This window comes from Pempheris klunzingeri, chromosome 17, assembly GCF_042242105.1.
Source record: "Pempheris klunzingeri isolate RE-2024b chromosome 17, fPemKlu1.hap1, whole genome shotgun sequence".
Lineage (NCBI taxonomy): Eukaryota > Metazoa > Chordata > Actinopteri > Acropomatiformes > Pempheridae > Pempheris > Pempheris klunzingeri.
Window position 1 is genome coordinate 2,451,530 of NC_092028.1, and position 17,372 is coordinate 2,468,901.

At 42.2% G+C, this 17,372-nt stretch overlaps 1 protein-coding gene across 1 annotated transcript; it reads right to left on the reverse strand.

The window, feature by feature from the left end:
- Positions 1 to 241: 241 nt before the first annotated feature.
- On the reverse strand, positions 242 to 11,801 carry LOC139216559 (polycomb protein suz12-B-like). Its single transcript, XM_070847712.1, has 16 exons — positions 11,514 to 11,801; positions 10,774 to 10,820; positions 10,603 to 10,667; positions 8,049 to 8,117; positions 7,113 to 7,162; positions 6,438 to 6,523; positions 6,093 to 6,339; positions 5,246 to 5,348; positions 5,013 to 5,118; positions 4,221 to 4,395; positions 4,020 to 4,108; positions 3,529 to 3,672; positions 2,371 to 2,528; positions 2,036 to 2,234; positions 1,380 to 1,459; positions 242 to 1,042 (listed from the first exon to the last, which is right to left on the reverse strand). Exons 1-16 carry the CDS (start codon positions 11,710 to 11,712, stop codon positions 580 to 582), a joined length of 2,280 nt encoding a protein of 759 aa, XP_070703813.1. The 5' UTR covers positions 11,713 to 11,801; the 3' UTR covers positions 242 to 579.
- Between the last annotated feature and the right edge of the window lie 5,571 nt (positions 11,802 to 17,372).

Sequence of the window (17,372 nt, forward strand, 5' to 3'; positions counted from 1 at the left end):
TGTGAGTCCAAATACACTATTCTCCCACACACACACTGTCATGCTGGCCTAAACACGAGCACCAAATGTGGATTGATCCGCCACTGAAAGTAGTCCCCAAAAAATGCACTAGTTGCTCCTGTTTGATAAAAACTACAGCGAGCAGCTGTTTTAATGATGAAACTGAAACTTTTTTCAGAGAATTTGTTGACAAGAAGGAAACTAGAGAATCACCAGCTGTTTCCTCTGAATCAAAGACGACAGTCTGTAGCTACGACCCAGACTCCAGGCTGGGGCTGTTTTGTGCTCACTCCACAGTGACTGGAGCTAAACGTTTGTGGGTTGGACATGAAAGGAAAGGATGCGTGGCACCTCTGAGGGTAGGTGACTGACTTAGAGCTAAACCCTGTTAGGTCTACGGTACCCGTCAGGACACGTGACACTAATGAAACCCTGATGACAACGTGTGAGACAACAAACAACTTCTCCTTGTTTCTGATGTAACCTGCCCTTGAAGACATGATCCCTGCAGTAACCCGTGTGTGTAAGCTGTTTCCCAAACCGCTCGTCCTGTTTGGGTTCTTTGTCTCAGTTTAAATCCTAACAAGAGCCGGAGAGTTTCTGCTTGGTGGACGGCCTCTCAGTCACAGCTCCTCCACCCTCCTCTTCCTCTTCCTCTTCCTCCTGCTGCTGCTGCTGCTGCTGGTTTGTGTTCCCCATGCAGCCGTTGTTAGTCTCATCGCTACAGGGTCTGTACTCGGATGGGTCGGGATCAGGATCTGGATCCAGCTCTGGCTGGGACTCCACGGCCGTCTCCCAGTCCTCCTCTTCCTCCTCCTCCTCCTCCCCCTCCCTGTCTTTGTCTATGAGGGTGGCCTGGCTCTGGGTGAGGCGGAGTCGGGCCATGGCGCGGTCGATGGTCTGCGTGCTGATCAGGTTGAAGTCGTGCATGCTGATCAGGTGCAGCAGGAAGTTGCGGCAGAGGCCGTGTTTGACGATGTGGGCGGCGTGATGGTCGGCAAACAGCAGGCAGGCCTCGTTCATCTGGTTGTCCGCTATGAAACTGGAAGGTCGACAGAAGAGTCAATGTGATGAATGCAAGCAAGTACATAGAGGAACCAAACGAGAGCCTCCTCTCTCTCTCGAGAAAGGACCTTCCACATGTGGAGTCAGTTACAGCTGGACACGGCTGAGCGCGGTGCCTCTAGCTAAAGCTAATGATTCCAGCAGCCCATCAGGCTCCCTCTAACAACAGTTTCTGCCTTCTCAGCCAACTAAAGTTCACCAGTCATCTTTGAGTCCTGGTTTTTTTCAATCTTTAGTTAGATTTTAGGCAAATCAAATAACATCTGACAAATGGATTCGATACTGGTCAAAGGCCATCTCTGCTTCATACACACCCGTGCTTCATGACGTGGAGGTTCCACAGCTTCATGATCTCCTTCTCCCCCTCGTTGACGTCAGTGAATTCCTCGATTTGCTGCAGTGAGAGCAGAGAAGTCAGACTTCAGACGGGACCCGTTCAGTGATGCTGAAGAGTACATGCAGGTTTCTAAAGTAAACTCTGGACAGGGCTACCGCTCTAAGACGAAGGCAAAAGCTCCCAGACTTTTTCCATGACTGAAAAGTTGATTTCCCACAGTCTGTAAAAACATGACTAATAGATCATTAATAATAATAATAATACTAATAAACACAATAATATACAAACTAACACTATAATAACACGTTTGATCTCAGACTCTTCAGCATTTCTGGCGTCTGTTCGTCCTTCTAATTATCATTTTGTAACCAAACCTGTCATGTTTGCTGACATTGCATCGGCTACATTAAGGCAACATAAGAGCGTCTACAGCCCTCAACCTCAACTAGATCAACATTATCAGCCGCTCTTTTCAGTTTTTGTAATATTAAAGTGCAGAGTTTTAACATTGCACATTGACAGAGGCTTTTAAAAAAGACCACCGCTGCTCTACCAGATACAACAAGTCTAACAATGACTAATAACTCGGCTTTATGTGTGAAATCAGTGGACTTGGCTCAGCTGTAAACCAACCTTGATAGTCTTCTCTTTGAGCCAATGAGGGTCCCTCTCGTCCTCGCTGTCCACTTCCATCTCCTGAGGACGGAGCGGCACGCAGCTGTCGCTGCGGAAGTAGAGGCGGTTGTGTCCGCTGATGTGCGTCCTCTGCTGCTCCGGATCCCCGTCCTCCGATTCCAGAAACTCAGACAAACTCGCCTTCGTCCTCTTGGGTCTGGACAGAAAGAAGGGAAAGAGGGAATATTGGACAACCCCTGATGTGTAAACTGTCTTCAGGAATTACCGGCACCTTGACAGGAAATGCAGAAAAGCTAAATAATGAAAGTACAGAGAAAGAAAATCAGCGGTACCTGCAGGTGAGGATGTGAGTGACAGCGGTCCTCTTGACCGGGCCGTTCCTGCTGAAGGCGAAGCCCGGCTGGCTGTGGATGTCCTGAGGGTTTCCCGCATACGAACCATCGTAACTCTCATTGATGGAGACCTCGACCTTCGCTCCTTTAGGATGGGGCTATCAAACATCACAAGAGGTACGTGTGAATAAGAACTACTACATCAAACTGACAGCAACAACATCTGGAAGACAAATGCAGAGAAAGGCAGATTTCTAAAGCCACTATCTCTGGAGTCTCTAACTCTGAATACAACTGCCTCCAGAGGGATTTTACATTCACAATATCTGAACACGTTTTCTGGGAGGACGAAGGAAGTACCAGTCGTGAAAACTAAACAGAAGCACTGAAAGAGGAGCCTTCAAGCTATTTAAATGTTTCATTTGAGCGAATGTTATAATCTGTCACAACTGATGTGACTTTTGATAATACCTTTTAAAACACTCCTCAAAATCATTTTTAACTTAAAATATTTTGAGAAAAGCCTTTCTGGATACACCCTTATTTTTTTAAAACTGGGTCCTCTTTTTACATATTCTGGGATCATCATGACTGGAGGGACAAAAAGTTTTGGCATTTGTCCAGTGGAACGCCTCGGCTCACAGAATGGGCTACAATGGCTGCAACATAATCCTTTGGGGCAATTTAAATCATCCAAGTACATCTACTCCAACTGCTTGTTTTAGCCACCGACAGGCTCGGAGTGTTATTCTAAGTGTGTGACAGCATCATGGAAAGGATCCCTACAGAGAGAGACCTGGAAGATCCTCTTGGTTTAACCACAAACAGCTGATTTACCTCACAGTACACAGCAGTTGCTTTCTACTATTGCCTCAATCACTTACATTGGTTGTGTTATTGTGTGTTACACAGATATTGTGTTGGATCAAAACGAATCCTTTAAAACACAAAACTCACACAAGAACACAAACAAACTCACAAATTGAATTGAAAATGACCGTTTTTAGTCAACGGAGTCTGCCGGCTTCACAAAGACCATATAAGCTCAGTCATTTTGAATATGATTATGAAAAAGCCGCTCAGCTAAAATGTCCTTAAGTTTTACTTTAAATTCATCAGGATATTTGGAGGTTTTGAGCCACTGTGAGTCTGTCTCACCACGTAGTTGAAGATGAAGCGGGAGTGTGACAGTTTGAGGTGTTTGAGCAGACTGTAGAGCTTCCTGCAGTTGAGGGTACACCAGGGACAGTGGAGGTCATCTCTGGCCTCAGTCTGCTGCCGCGTGTTGTTGTTGTACTGGAACTGGACGGATGGCGAGTGTAAGAGAAACAAACAGGAAAAACACAGGGTTTGATCTCCGCTGATGTGTTTAAATGAAGCAAAGTAGCTGCTGAAAAGAAAGTCAACTTCATAGCAGACTAAAACAAAAGCTTACAGTGCAAATTGTTTATCACCAGCAGTAATCATGCTAACAGAACGAGCTAATAGATAGCCTCTCGTGTTATTAAGTCTAACAGGACTTAATGAAAACATGTTTACGCACATATTGAATCTACAGGCCTCAGTGAGTTTCAAGCAAACTACATCATGGGAAACTGTAGACACTTTGGCAGGTGGTATTTCATGCAGATGCACCTGATGACACTGACCTGGTAGAAGATGCGTAGCTTCTGTCGGGGCTCGGCTGAAATTTGTTCTCTTCTGGTTTGCACGTCACCGTTGATGGATTCTTTAACAGCTGCAGCACAGAGGAGAAATACACCATCAGTCACCTTTAGTAAAGCAAATACTGAGACAAGTGGAATAACTGTATACAGATTGCTGGCTCTTAAACCTAAATCTCTGCTCACCCAGTGTGTGTGTGGCTCTCAGGGTGCTGGGTCTGGTGTCCTGGTTGGTCTCAGAGTTGCGGGTGGCCAGAGGTTTAGCCACAGGTGCCGTGGAGCGATCGGAGGAGTCGCTGGTCCAGCGCAGGGTGAACTGCAGGGTGGGACCCTGAGAGAAGCTCTCAAATGGCGGCAAACGCTACAAAATAAGAGCAGATAGTTTCAATACACTTGCTTAAAGTGCACTTATTATTAGAACCTAAATCTGAATACACTTTTTCCCCCTAAAGTGAAAAAAATAACTATGGAGCAAATATGAAATTACATTTTTAAACATAATTTTGTTTCATGACACAAAAGATGGACAGGGGTGGGTTATTAAAACAGATCTATGTGTATTTAACATAATAGCAACTTAATTTTAATGATACAATATAAAATAAAACATAATAAAAAACAAGATTTTCTGCATGCTTTATGCATAATATTTGACCTTAGATGTAAAGCATTCTATCTGTACATACCTGCAGTGTGTTAGAGATCAGATAGTCAAGTCATTAAACATAGCACACTCATTTCATTAATCAAATGCTAATGCATGACAGCGACATTTCAGGGGAAACAAAACTCAGTTTGAAACATGTTTTCCAATCACACACCTCTGGTGTGAAAGAAGCGAGGATTTAATGACCTGCCTCATTTTGTTGTAAACATCCAAGACTAAATGTGTTCTTGGTGTGGACATGGCTTTAGTGTGGAGCCTTACTGGGTTAGTTCTTACTTCCTTACAAGTTTCTCTCACACACACAAACACACCTTTCCGTCCAGGATGGTCTCCCAGGTCGCCCTCTTCTTACTAACAGGACACTCCTCCATCTCTTGCATAGACACCTCATACTCCCCATCTAACAACTGCAGACGTCTGCACACAAGCACATGTACATTCTCTCACTTCTTGATTCTGCAGAACAGACATTATAACAGCTCTTTTCCTGTGTGTCAGGAGGTGACAGCGTGTGTGTCAGATTGTGAGGCTGTGTGAGTTTCACCTGTTTTTATCAAAGACAGTCATCTGAGCCACAAATGTGGTTTCTCCCTCCTCCCTGAGAGAGGAGCTCCTCCTCTTCCTGTTAACCATTTCTTCTGTTAAATCTGAAACAGACACAGAATGACATGTACCCCCTCTGTGCCAAGTTAATCGCTGAGTCTCTGCTGGACTATTTAGACTACAAACACGGTCCCCGTCTCTTGGTCACACAGCAGTGTTTCCTATTCCAAGTAAGCCTTGAAAGTTTGCAACCTTGCAGACCTCAGCTAGCCTGTAACAAATGACACTGTCCAATGAATAGTCAGTGTGATTTCCCCTGTATCATGTTTCCAACAACACCCTGTTCCATGACACTCCACATTGCAAGTACAGAACAACAGATACATGTGCACAGCTGTACATGGGTTGGCAGTGGGGGGGATAAACTAGCTAATCACTAACTTGCTTCAGAGAAACCCATACAGCTACTAACTTTTTGTACATTGGTCTTTGCTAATGAGATACAGCAAGGAGAGATAATTTGTTAGCGACTGTGTAACAAATCTACGTATTTTACCAATTGGGAATCAGACGCCAAATGAAATCAGCTGTAAGAATCCAAACCCTGGTTAAATCAGGAAGCCGGCCTCTAAATCATGGCATCACACATTTACCTTTGTTTTCTCTTATAATTAAGTTTGTCTAGCCTGAGGGTTTGTTTAAAACATGTCTGGTTCACTGACTGCTGGTGCTTCTTGTCCTGTCTGACTTCTTTAAAGAGGCGTCACTGTGTCCCCAAACTTAAACTATGAACCCGATAAATGCAGCATCATTATTGCTTAGAGAAATGATGGCCCAGACTAACTCACCTCTGTTGTGGTGATTCTCTCCGTTGGCCAGGCCGTTCATCTGTGTTCGGGGGTATCCGGGCCTCGATACTCTAAAGAGAAGCGAGTACGACTTGACCATGTGAGAGTTGCTGGGTTCAAACTCGCTGCTGGGAACCAGTAGGGAGGGGAGGGAGCCTGGCTTGCTCTGGACTCCGGCGTTCGTGTCTGGATTCAAAGGAACCTGCTTCTTCCCCGTAGGGACCTGCTTCACCGGACAGCTCACATCCTGGACGGGAGGCAGGAAAAGACATTTTAGATGCATTTCATTTACATCTGGAAATTGTGCATAAATGTGTTGAGATTCCATAAGATCATTACACACACCTTCCTCTTCTTGTGGCAGACTTTGACCAGCAGCACCTCCAGAGATACAGAGTTTTGCTCATTCTCACTGTCCTGAGACGGCTTCCCTGAGAACACAAGTCACCCTGTAAGTCACCCTGAGTCAGAGGGACGTGTTTTAATACCCATAGTTTCATACTATTTACAAAAAAAGATTTAGTATGTCCCAAAACATGTACAGTGGGGTCCAAAAATCTGAGACCACATGCAAAATCTCTTTTTCACATAAACCTAATCAGAAAGCTCGATTTAGAAACATCTAAAAACACCAGATGTCACGACATGTGAAATGAATTAGAAATATTTCGATTCTGTGTCTCTAGCAGTTACATTCAAGCTAATCTGAGGCACAAAACAACTTAAGTCTTTTGTACAAAAGGTTAGCCTTCAGTGAGTTGAATCCTTTTCAGACACAGATGTTATTTACTTCCCTTTTTGTACTAAAGACTTAAATTGATCAATGCCACAAATTTGTGAGCAAGAGGGTCAAAGTCCAAAGCACCAAGTTATGATGAAGCAGTAAGTCCCAATTGTGTGCATACTGCTTTTAAAGTATAAGCTTTCTGAGGGGCATCAGCAGGGCAGACTACAGTAAAAAGAAAACATACAATTTGGAACGCAAGGCCAAAGAACTGCAGCTGAGAGGGACAAACTTACCAGCTTTGTGAAAGAAGCCAGTAAAGGTGAGCTGCAGATTAGAAGCCATGCTGAGGAGAAAAAATACAGAGGAAATTCAAACTTTTACTATAAATCTAACAGGTGATGCTACGTCTGATCAAATGTGCATTAGATGTGGATCTCACGTGATCAGCATGTCTTAGAAGAGCCTTTACCAAAAGTAAACGATTGTTTATGGTGTTCAAAATATGTCAATAAATAAGTTTATTAATGCATTTCTTGAAAGGAGGTGTATCCTGACTAAGCTTGTAGGTCCGGGTGCTGCTTTAGTAGGATCACAAACGGGTTTATTCCTGAACATGGACGCATGGACAGTAATTTTACATAACCTCTCACCAAACACCAAATACTGAGTGAAACCAGCACGTCCCTGCTGATATGTTCATGGGCTCATGATGATAACTCCATAACAAACTCTTCAATACCCTTGAATATCACAAATGTGGAGCTTTGTAAAGCTTTGCACTCCCTTTTTAGTTCTGACTCAAGTAAATGCAGAAGTTTGAAAAAAAAAAATAGCGGGAATATGCAGGAGCTGGAAACAAATTAAAACAAACTGTGGATTGTAGTGATTGTGTAGGAGCTCTGGAAAACATCAGAAAACAAAAGGAAAACACTTTGTTTTATGGACCAACTTTCCACTGAACGTTTTTGAGCTATTTTGGGAACCAACAGAAAAACAGATGAGCGTTGTATAGCGGATAACTTGTCGATATTTCTTTAGAAATAAAGCGGACAACATAAAGACTTGATAGTCAATATCCTACATGCCTCATTTTAATGATGAAGGAAACTGAGCATGACACATATTCATGGTTCCTCCTTGTTAAAGCAGAAAGCTTCTGGAAACAGAGAACACACAGACAAGTATGTGACACATGAAACCTCTGCAGCCCCGGAGGACGGAGTATTTACCTGAGAGTCTCCTGTTCTCCTCTCATCTTTTCCACTTTGAACAACAGATTGTCAATGTTGGAGCTTTTCCTGTACATGCAGAGAGACAGCAGGGCTTAGTGGCAACACCACGACTCCAACAACAGATACAGCAGAAGAACTAAAAACACACATATCTAACATATTGTTTCTTACGGTAAAGGTTTCTATCTCATATTTGTGTGTCGGGGTTTGCAGTACTTGCTTTTTATGTTTGTATTTTCTCTTATTGTGTTCATGGTTATGCATCAAAAGGCCAACACAGATTTCTTGTATGTACAAACTCACATGGCAATTTAGGCAATTCTGATTTCCATCCAGAGCCAAATTCATGTCTTCAGGCGATAGAACGACTACCATTATCTGCTTTGACTGCCGCTCATGGTCACTTATTCCTGTACTGTAACTGTGTTTGTAATTGTGCTTGAAGTGGATATGATCTTGCTTTAATAAACTGCAAATTCAAACAAGTGTTTAAAAAGCAAAGGCTATCAGGCACCAATGACATGCTGCAGTAAAGCTTAACTCCTTTTTTATGTAAGGCTGCATCGAATCTCACTTTTTTACATCTGAAATCCTCCGTTTGATTTTGAATGATGATTTAAAATTTGAATGACAACGGCTTCAACGTTTCCAAGTGTTGGCAGACAGTACGTAACATTTTCCATTTGGATTCAATGAGTATGTGTTACATCAGTGATTAGCCTGTGTTGTTTAAGATACTGATGGTGGATGTGATATTTTGTGTACATGCCGCACAAGCTGCCAATTCGAGAGGAATGTTCTGGTTTACGTGCTGAACTGAAATTATGGAAAGCATATGGCCACCTGGCTCAAATCAGCAGTGTGGCGGAGGGGTTTTGGAGCGTACCCATTAGTGCGCAGATTTTGGCGACCTCACATAAATCTCAGTTCTATCCAACGTCAACCTGAGCAGAGGTCTAATGAGCCGAAATAACTAGAAACACCTGTGAGGCTGTGCAGAAGCTTGCAGAATGCAGGAAGCCACCGATCACATCTTTAGAGGGACTTCAGACAAACATTTGCTCTAAATCAAAATGTGAAGCCTCCTTATTCATATAAACTAACCGCTGCAGAGGCTCTAACATCCAGCGACGCACTGCACTGACCTAAGACGCCAGAGCTCTCATTCCTGTACAATACTCTGCAATGCAAGTGCCATTATGTTACCTTTTTGGACATACTGTCGGCTGGTTCTTTTTACTTTGATCTGCTTAGAGTTTGATTTTTAGTTTCTGACAAAAAAGGTAAAAAAGACATTTCAATCTAGTTAATGTTTATTTCAGTTATTCCCGCTTTGTGAATGGTTAATAACTGTTCAGAGTGGCCTTGTGTGGACCGTATTCATCTCAAATCACAAGCAGCATTTCATGTGACTGAAGCATGCACAAGTGCAGTGGAAAGTGAAACTGAGGTGAGCTGCTGCAGCAGCCTGCTTCACTGCCTCCACCTCAAATCAGGAATAACATTTTTACTCCCAAGCAATGAAGAGAAATGACTGTATCTGAAAGAAGAAAATCACCAGTCCGACGGGTGCATGTTCAAATAAAGGGCCGCAAAGAACTAAACTGGATCAATTGCATCAATCATAACAGAGATTATAGTGTTTTAGATAAAGACAACAATTAGATTTATAAAACTGAAACCTCTTTTTTAAAGTTATATGGATGCTAATGAAAATACAGTAAATACTGAAGTAATAATGAAGGACCAAAGAGTTTGTCTAATTAGATTTTGTGAATCGACGTTATCTTTGAAATATTACATACGTTTCAAATTCCTCTAAGGTTACCTTAGATCAATCAGTTAAATACTGTAATCATTTCTCTCTCCTTTTCTTTTGCACGTCATGTGTCATGTCTGTTTGCAACAAAACAAACAAACAGGAATAAACAGCATGTGTTCATATCAGAGGTTTTGGCAGCACAGCAGGGTGCAAATCGTTTGATACCAGTATCAGTCCACTTGTATTAGTGTGTAGTATGTAGTATACTTGGTTTAGGCACTAATTCAAAGACAATGTACACATGTTTCTATAAAAGTCATGACACAAACATGCCAAAGCTTTTTAACAGAGAATGAAATGCGCAGCCTGCGCTGCTCCAACATGACAGACCCCTCCAGTGCAGACTGAACCACGAGCAGCCCCATGTGTCTTTTGTGCAGCGTCTGTATGCAAAGCAGTGTAACTGAAAACGTCTCTCCTATCTCAGCTTCAACTGATCCAGTCAGCCCCCACCTACAGCCCGTATGTCGGTTAACTTTCACTCCAGATAGCATTTGACCTGCTTTTTATGAGATAAACTATTTAACACCAGGTTTTCAATCCAACATACAGTTATGAAACCTTACACAGGGAGAAACAAAGCCATGACAGCAGACACAAGGAAGTTCACCCAAAACACAACTGGTCACATTTTCTGAAGTTTTCTATGAATGCCATTCTGCATCACAACAACCTGTGACTGGAAAGCCATCACAAAACAGCACATCAACAGCCTCAGTGAGTTTTTACCTTTTGACGTTACTCCTGGAGTTTCTGTGGGACATATAGGTGAGTGTCCTGTGCAAGAATATAGGCTGGAATGTAACAGGGAGGGAACACAACATGTTACAAAAAGGTCTCCTCTTATCTCAAACATTCAAGTTAATCATGTCACTGTTTTCAAGAAAAGGCAACACTCACAGCGATCAAGTTCCTGGTGCGGAGGAACCTGTAGATTTGGGTCGGTTCTGCAAATAAGTGTAGTTGCATCATCAGCAAATTACTTTATGCATTACTCAGAATTTATATGAAAAGTCTGAATCTTAATCATGCCAAACAAAACGCATGGTAAGCTTAATGATAGGTACACTTAGTGCTGAAACAAACACATATTTAATGAATGAGAAAATGGTCAACAAATTCATTAAGTAAATCATTTAAGTATAAATACCAAGTGTTTGCATCTTAAAGAGGATCTGCCTGGCAAATCTGAATTAATAGATGAACCCAAAACAGTCCTTTGTTGCAGCAATGTTTGAGACTGTTATATGTGGCAACAGATATAATCAGAAAACTCAATTATCTGCCTGCCTGTGTCCAAAACTCTTTTTATTTTATCCTCTACGCTCAGCTGATTTACTGTAAAACAACCACACAACCTGCAGCTACAACAAGTTATAAGACAAAAATACCAAGCATGACAGCACGTGTAACCAACAGTAAAAGGTGAAATTAAACTCTACACTATTAACAAGAACAAGACTGGTCGATGATCATATTAGTACGGAGTAGGGAAGTTGTAAGACGATCTGTTCCTCCAGCTGCAGCCCTTCATCACACCACCCACATGGCTCCCGCAACGTTAAAGCTTCCTGTGAGCTTCAGTTAAACGCCAACACCGATGTCTATTAATGTAAAACTTAATGACAGCAGCAACTCACTCTCAAAGGCCTGCAGGAACAACTCGTGGTCGGCTTGGATGTGTTGCATGTTGGGCTTCTTGGCTGCAGCCATCGCAGAGGAGGACGAGGACGAGGAAGAGGAGGAGGAGGAGGACTGGTACAACCCGTTGGCTTTTCCTCCAGAACCAAACCCCACCGGGTGGCTTCCACCTGAGGAGCTCTGCTTCTGTGGAGCCATGGCCAAAGCAACAAAAAATGTCCAAAGAGACTGTTCCAGCACCAGATGTGGAGTGGTGTTAAATAGAGAAAGAAAGAAACTCAGGTCCGGTCTTCCTTTGTCAAAACAAAAGAGCAGCGTTTGTAGAAAACCAGACGTTTAGGAGAAACACTGTTGACCCTTCATTTTAAAGGCGGATTATTAAAGTTTACGTCTTCTGCATTTAGACACTGGTGAGGCTACATTCTTAGGTTTTCCTTCAGGTACCGGGTTAACAGTTGCAGTGGTCGCTGAACAGGCTTGAAATGCGCGAAGCAAGCTATCAGTCCCCGGCAAACTGACGCGGCTTGCTAGCTAACTGGCTAATTTCCTTAGCCAGTTAGCAAAAACCCCGGGCTAACTGGCTAGCATTGTCCGACACTCTTTGACTTCTCCAGTTAGTAAATCAGCAGCTGCTGCCAAACGCCAGCCGATTAAACACAGAAACGGCACACCTTTTCAGAGGTTCCGATGCCAAAATTTCACCAAAAGTGGCATTATATCTAGTCTAGCGCCTCTTGGCAAGTTGTGTTAGCGATATTGGAATTCACCAAAATAACACAGATCATATCCGTTTAGTATTTTCTAAATAAATTCTACGCAATATATCAAATCCGTATGCACGTTGTACTGTAGTTTTTGTGCAGTGTAGATACTAATATGGACATCTGAGATACATCTCCACGGAAAAACTTACTACACTGAACGCATGTTATGTGAAAATGTACACTTGATTAATTGCATGCTTTTGTTTTGAAGGCAATGTTCAGATGACTTCCGTCGTCTCTGGCCTAATATCGGTAACTATATACACGTAGGTTGATGCTGCCACCGTGACTTGTGTTGAAAGATCCCGCCTTCTAACTGTCTTATCCAATCACCGTGCTTGTTTGTGAAACCCCGCGCTGTCATTGGTGGAAATTCTGTCGGGTCTCATTCTACGAATAGGAAGCAGGACGAGCAGGCAGAGGCACATTTGCCGCCTGTAGCGAGGCGAGCCAGGTCCAAATAAGGTCAGAGACAGAACTCTAGATTAAAATTAGATAACCTACGCTGTTTATGAAAAGAAATAATTTGAAAAAATAAGAGCAGGATAAATGTTGTATAGAATGATCTCTCTCGGATTTATCTTTGCCCTGAGTATCACCACATCACAAATAGTTTAAAATAATCATAAGTGTAGTAATTTTGAGACATCCACTCGTTTAAATCAAGGAAGCTTATGTAACAACGCATTATTTGATTGATTACAATGTATAGTCTTGAAAAATCCACCAGTATTTGTGTCTTTTTTATGATCTTTTTCCCCATCCTTTGCGACAATTGAAATCTAAATAACATTTTATCTTGAACAGTGGAGCAATGAGGTGCTATAACCCTCATTGATTTATCACCACCATTTAATCAGCACATCACGTTTATTATTTTCACTACGGTGTAATGTTTTCATTATTGCTTGAATGTAAATTAATAAAAAACATTCAAACTGCTTGTTGAAAAATGAAAATAAAAAGGAGACTACCTGTGTGCTCAAAAATAGACACTGCCATGGTTATAATCTCTCCTGATATGTTCAAGATGAGCACTGTGCTGCCTGCACATGACTAAACCACTGACCCCAAAACATAATGAGGACTAAAATAGCTCTTGAGCACACACAGTACTTGAACTTAGCACTGGTGATGTATTTCCACTGTTACTAAGCTGCAACAATAACTAACCAGCCAGAGTCCATCAGTGAAATGGGATCACTGTCTCAGTTCACTTTGATGTTGAAATGTCCATCTGACAGTGCTTCACCTTATCCTTTATATATGGTGCAGCATGCCACATATATGTATTTAACTTATTTTTCACTATCCTCGTACCCCTTTGATGACAAAACTGCATTGGTCCTGTATTTTTCCGTTCTGTAAGGCTATTACCTTCAGGAATGTAGCTTCCCTTTTTCCTCCTCACAGCATTTTCATCATGTTCAACACAAAATAAACAACGCACAATAAGATATATATATATATATATATAATAATAATAAAAAATGACTTATTTCCCAGTAAAACACTTTCTGTGATAATAAAGTAGGGCAGAATGTTCTGTTCCATTGTGGATTACCTATTCAACGTGTTGAGCATGACAGAGGTCAAAGGTAATGATCCAACCACAAACAAGTGGGAAAAAGAACATCTTGGACTTAAATTAAGATTTATTATTCAAATATATTCCCTTTAATAGTAGCAATGATAGTGGTTTGTCAGAGTAACATACAGTAGCACACTGGCAATGAATCCCAGAAAGAAACCAAGTACAGTAGTGAAGGTGACCATATTTGATTAAATCATTAAACCATTTCTTTTTAACACTTAGCAAGAAAAAACTGAGGAAACAGCGTTGGCAGGAATCTAAACTTGGACACACACAACCTGCCTCTCTAAAACACAAAGGGTAACACTACATAAATAGACTAACCTCCACCCGACAGATGAATTAGTTTCCCAGTGTTTGACCCAACATTGTTTTTTTGGTGCTTATCCTGATGTTCACCTAGAACCAGAACAATCACAGACGACAAAAGAAAAAAGAATCTCTGCTTAATCTTCATTGTAACAGTGCAACAAGATCCCTCCCAGTCATTAAAGGGCTAATTTGGATTATTATAAGTGGGTTTGTATGAGGTACCTCCATCCATAGTCAGTGTATAACCTACAGTAATGCAATGTTCTATGAACGGATTTGACTAAAAAATTCAACATCAATGTAAATGTCCACTAGATTGATAACATTTGGACAGTTTTACATTACCATCAGGCAGCTAATGCCATTGTCCCCTTCTTTTAGCTCGCTTTGAAGCCACCAGACTCCACTGACAAGGACAGTAATTTTATCTTGAGGAACACAAGAGTTTGTTGTGCTACCGCTGCCTCAATGAACAAACAGGTCAGTTTGGATCCAAACTAACATTTAAAAGTCACACAACAATACAGGCAAACTGATACGGACATAACACCTGCAACTCCCTTGTCCTGTGAGGTAAAATACTGGTTTTATGAATGGAGTCTGGTGGCTTTGAAGTGGGGAAAGAGACTAAACAGTCTCAGTTCCCCATCTGAAGGGCTGTTGGACGACAATGTAAAGCAGTGACAACTTTCTAAATATGGTGTACCCTTAAACTGATGTTAATTCTTTAAGGTGAGCCTTGTTTATGTTAAATCCATTTTCCTGCCGCCGTCCTCCACAGCAGTACATTTCTTGGCGTCTGTCAAAGCTTCTCCAAACTGGGGGCGTGCTGACCACAACACAATGAACTGACAATGGATTAGTAACACATACAACCCAACTTCAAATAAGCAGCCAAACTATCCCTTTAAACTGACTCTGTACGTTAGAGCCACCGCCTGAATATTCAGTCACAGTCACACACCGTCAAAGCACTTCCACGTCCCAGCAACATTGTGACCCAACACCAACTTTAAAGAGTGAAACGCAAGTCGTTATGTCGACACAATGACATAATTACACCAGTGTCTCTGGTTAATGATCTTAGAGAAATTAATAAGCACAACAAAAACAGATGTTATATGTAAAAATGTGATGATTAATCTGTAAACATGAGAAAACATCTGATGTTGAGGTAATGATGCTGGTTAAATAAAAACACAGAAGCAACACCAGTGTCAAAACATCCTCAACCCTCATCCCACATGGGGAAAGTGTTTACACGAATGACATTAGCTCAGAGGTTTGATTTTTCAAGACAGTGGAGTCCTTCAAGCTTGGCAAAAAAGTGCAAAGTCGCCATGAGAAGCAGTCATGAGTTTGAAGTAGCATGACTCAGGCCAGTGTAACACCCAACACACAGAGACAAACAGACATAGACAAGCCAAGCACCCGCTACCCAAAGGGTACCAGAGAGCGCATGTTGGTGGAGTCCTTACTGAGCTTTGCTGCACGGTTTAGTTGCCCATCAGTGCTCATGACCTCATTTGGGACGTCCTGATCACTATTGAACATGCGTGACCTCCAAGTGCGAGCGGTCACTTAACCGACTATGTCACTGTGGACAACATCAGGATGGGGAGTACCCTGGGTAACACGAGGTACACAACATCTAGTGGCCGCTCGGCCTGCTGCCCCTGGTCAGCGGGGTGTCAGTGTTTTCTCCACAGTATATAGGTCATGAGCAGGATGAGGCCCGCCGACAGGCCTGCGATCACAAACTGGTGGATAGACAGGACGTTTTCCAGCGTGTGGATCCTCTCCTCCATGGCGCTGGTGTGGAAGTAGTCATAGATGCCAGCTCCAATGCTCCACAGCGCCCACACAGCGTCCACCACCAGCGGCATGGTGAAGCAGACAGGGAGGCTCAGCTGCAGCAGATCACACTGGGTCTCTGTCAAAGACTGGAGCGACAACACAGAACACACCGAGATGTCAGCCAGGCCTGGGACACATGGTTGAAATATATATGATCATATTCATTTTCCAGATTTCCAAAACACCAGGGTAACACAAATGTGTACAACAATCACTAGTGAAAAATATGTCACACGAGCCCCTCAGTAACTGATATTGTTAATCTTTTAGTTCTTCATTTTATTGACATCTTGTATGGTTTGTTAAAGGTGATAAAATGATCAATAGCCTACTGAATTATCGCTCCGTGATTAGAGTCTCTACCTTCATATACAAATGAAAGTGTGACAATGCAAACCACTATATGACGTTTAAACTTTACATACTGGTATTATTTGATATGCCGAATAGAAAACCAGCTCACAATTACTTGTAAAAAGTCTTAATTCATCCTTTGTCTAATTCGTAAGATTGCCAATCAGTACGATTTGTTTAAATTCTACATGATTTATTGTACACGTTCGTATGCGTAACACGGATTGCCGGAATGCTGCTAAACTAACATAAAGCAGCAACATTAATGTAACAGCACATACTTGTAACACAGTTTAATATGCAGGTAAATAAGGTAGGCTGCACACTAAGTAACCACACAACGTTGTCGAAGTGGTCCACCGCTAGGAAGCTAACTTATCGCTCCTGCTAATGTGCAGGCTTGTTTCCGCTTAGCAGGCTAGCACAGATTTTTCACGAGGCCATATTACTTACAGCATGAGCTACTTCTAAAATTAACAATCAACACACAATCACTGCACCATCCGATGCACAGACATGCGACTTTCACCTCATCGTATTACATCTGTCGCGGCCATGTTTCAGCCGAAGATTGAGATCCCATCTGCTGGGCCACTGTAGCCACTTCCGGGTGTGTTCTCCATTAAGATTCCCCTGTATGGGGACTAAAGTACGCCAAACTTCATTTCGACATTCGCGTCTTTTGTGACTTCGCTGACCGTCGAATACATAATTGATAAAACATTATTAAATGAATTTTACAATCACTAAGGCAATCTGCTGGGACATTCGGCTGCATACAATAATTCTGCCGGGCTCCATTTTAATTGTAATGGTTCACATCTCGTCATTTGTACGTTGATCTGGCAGGTTGAAAATACATAGCTAACACAAACGAAGCCTTTCCAAAAGTTTGCTGAAGCGGGTTTTTGGGTGGACTCTGTCTGGCAGAGTTCACGTGCTTGCGAATGATTAGGGAAATGTGTGAACTTACGTGA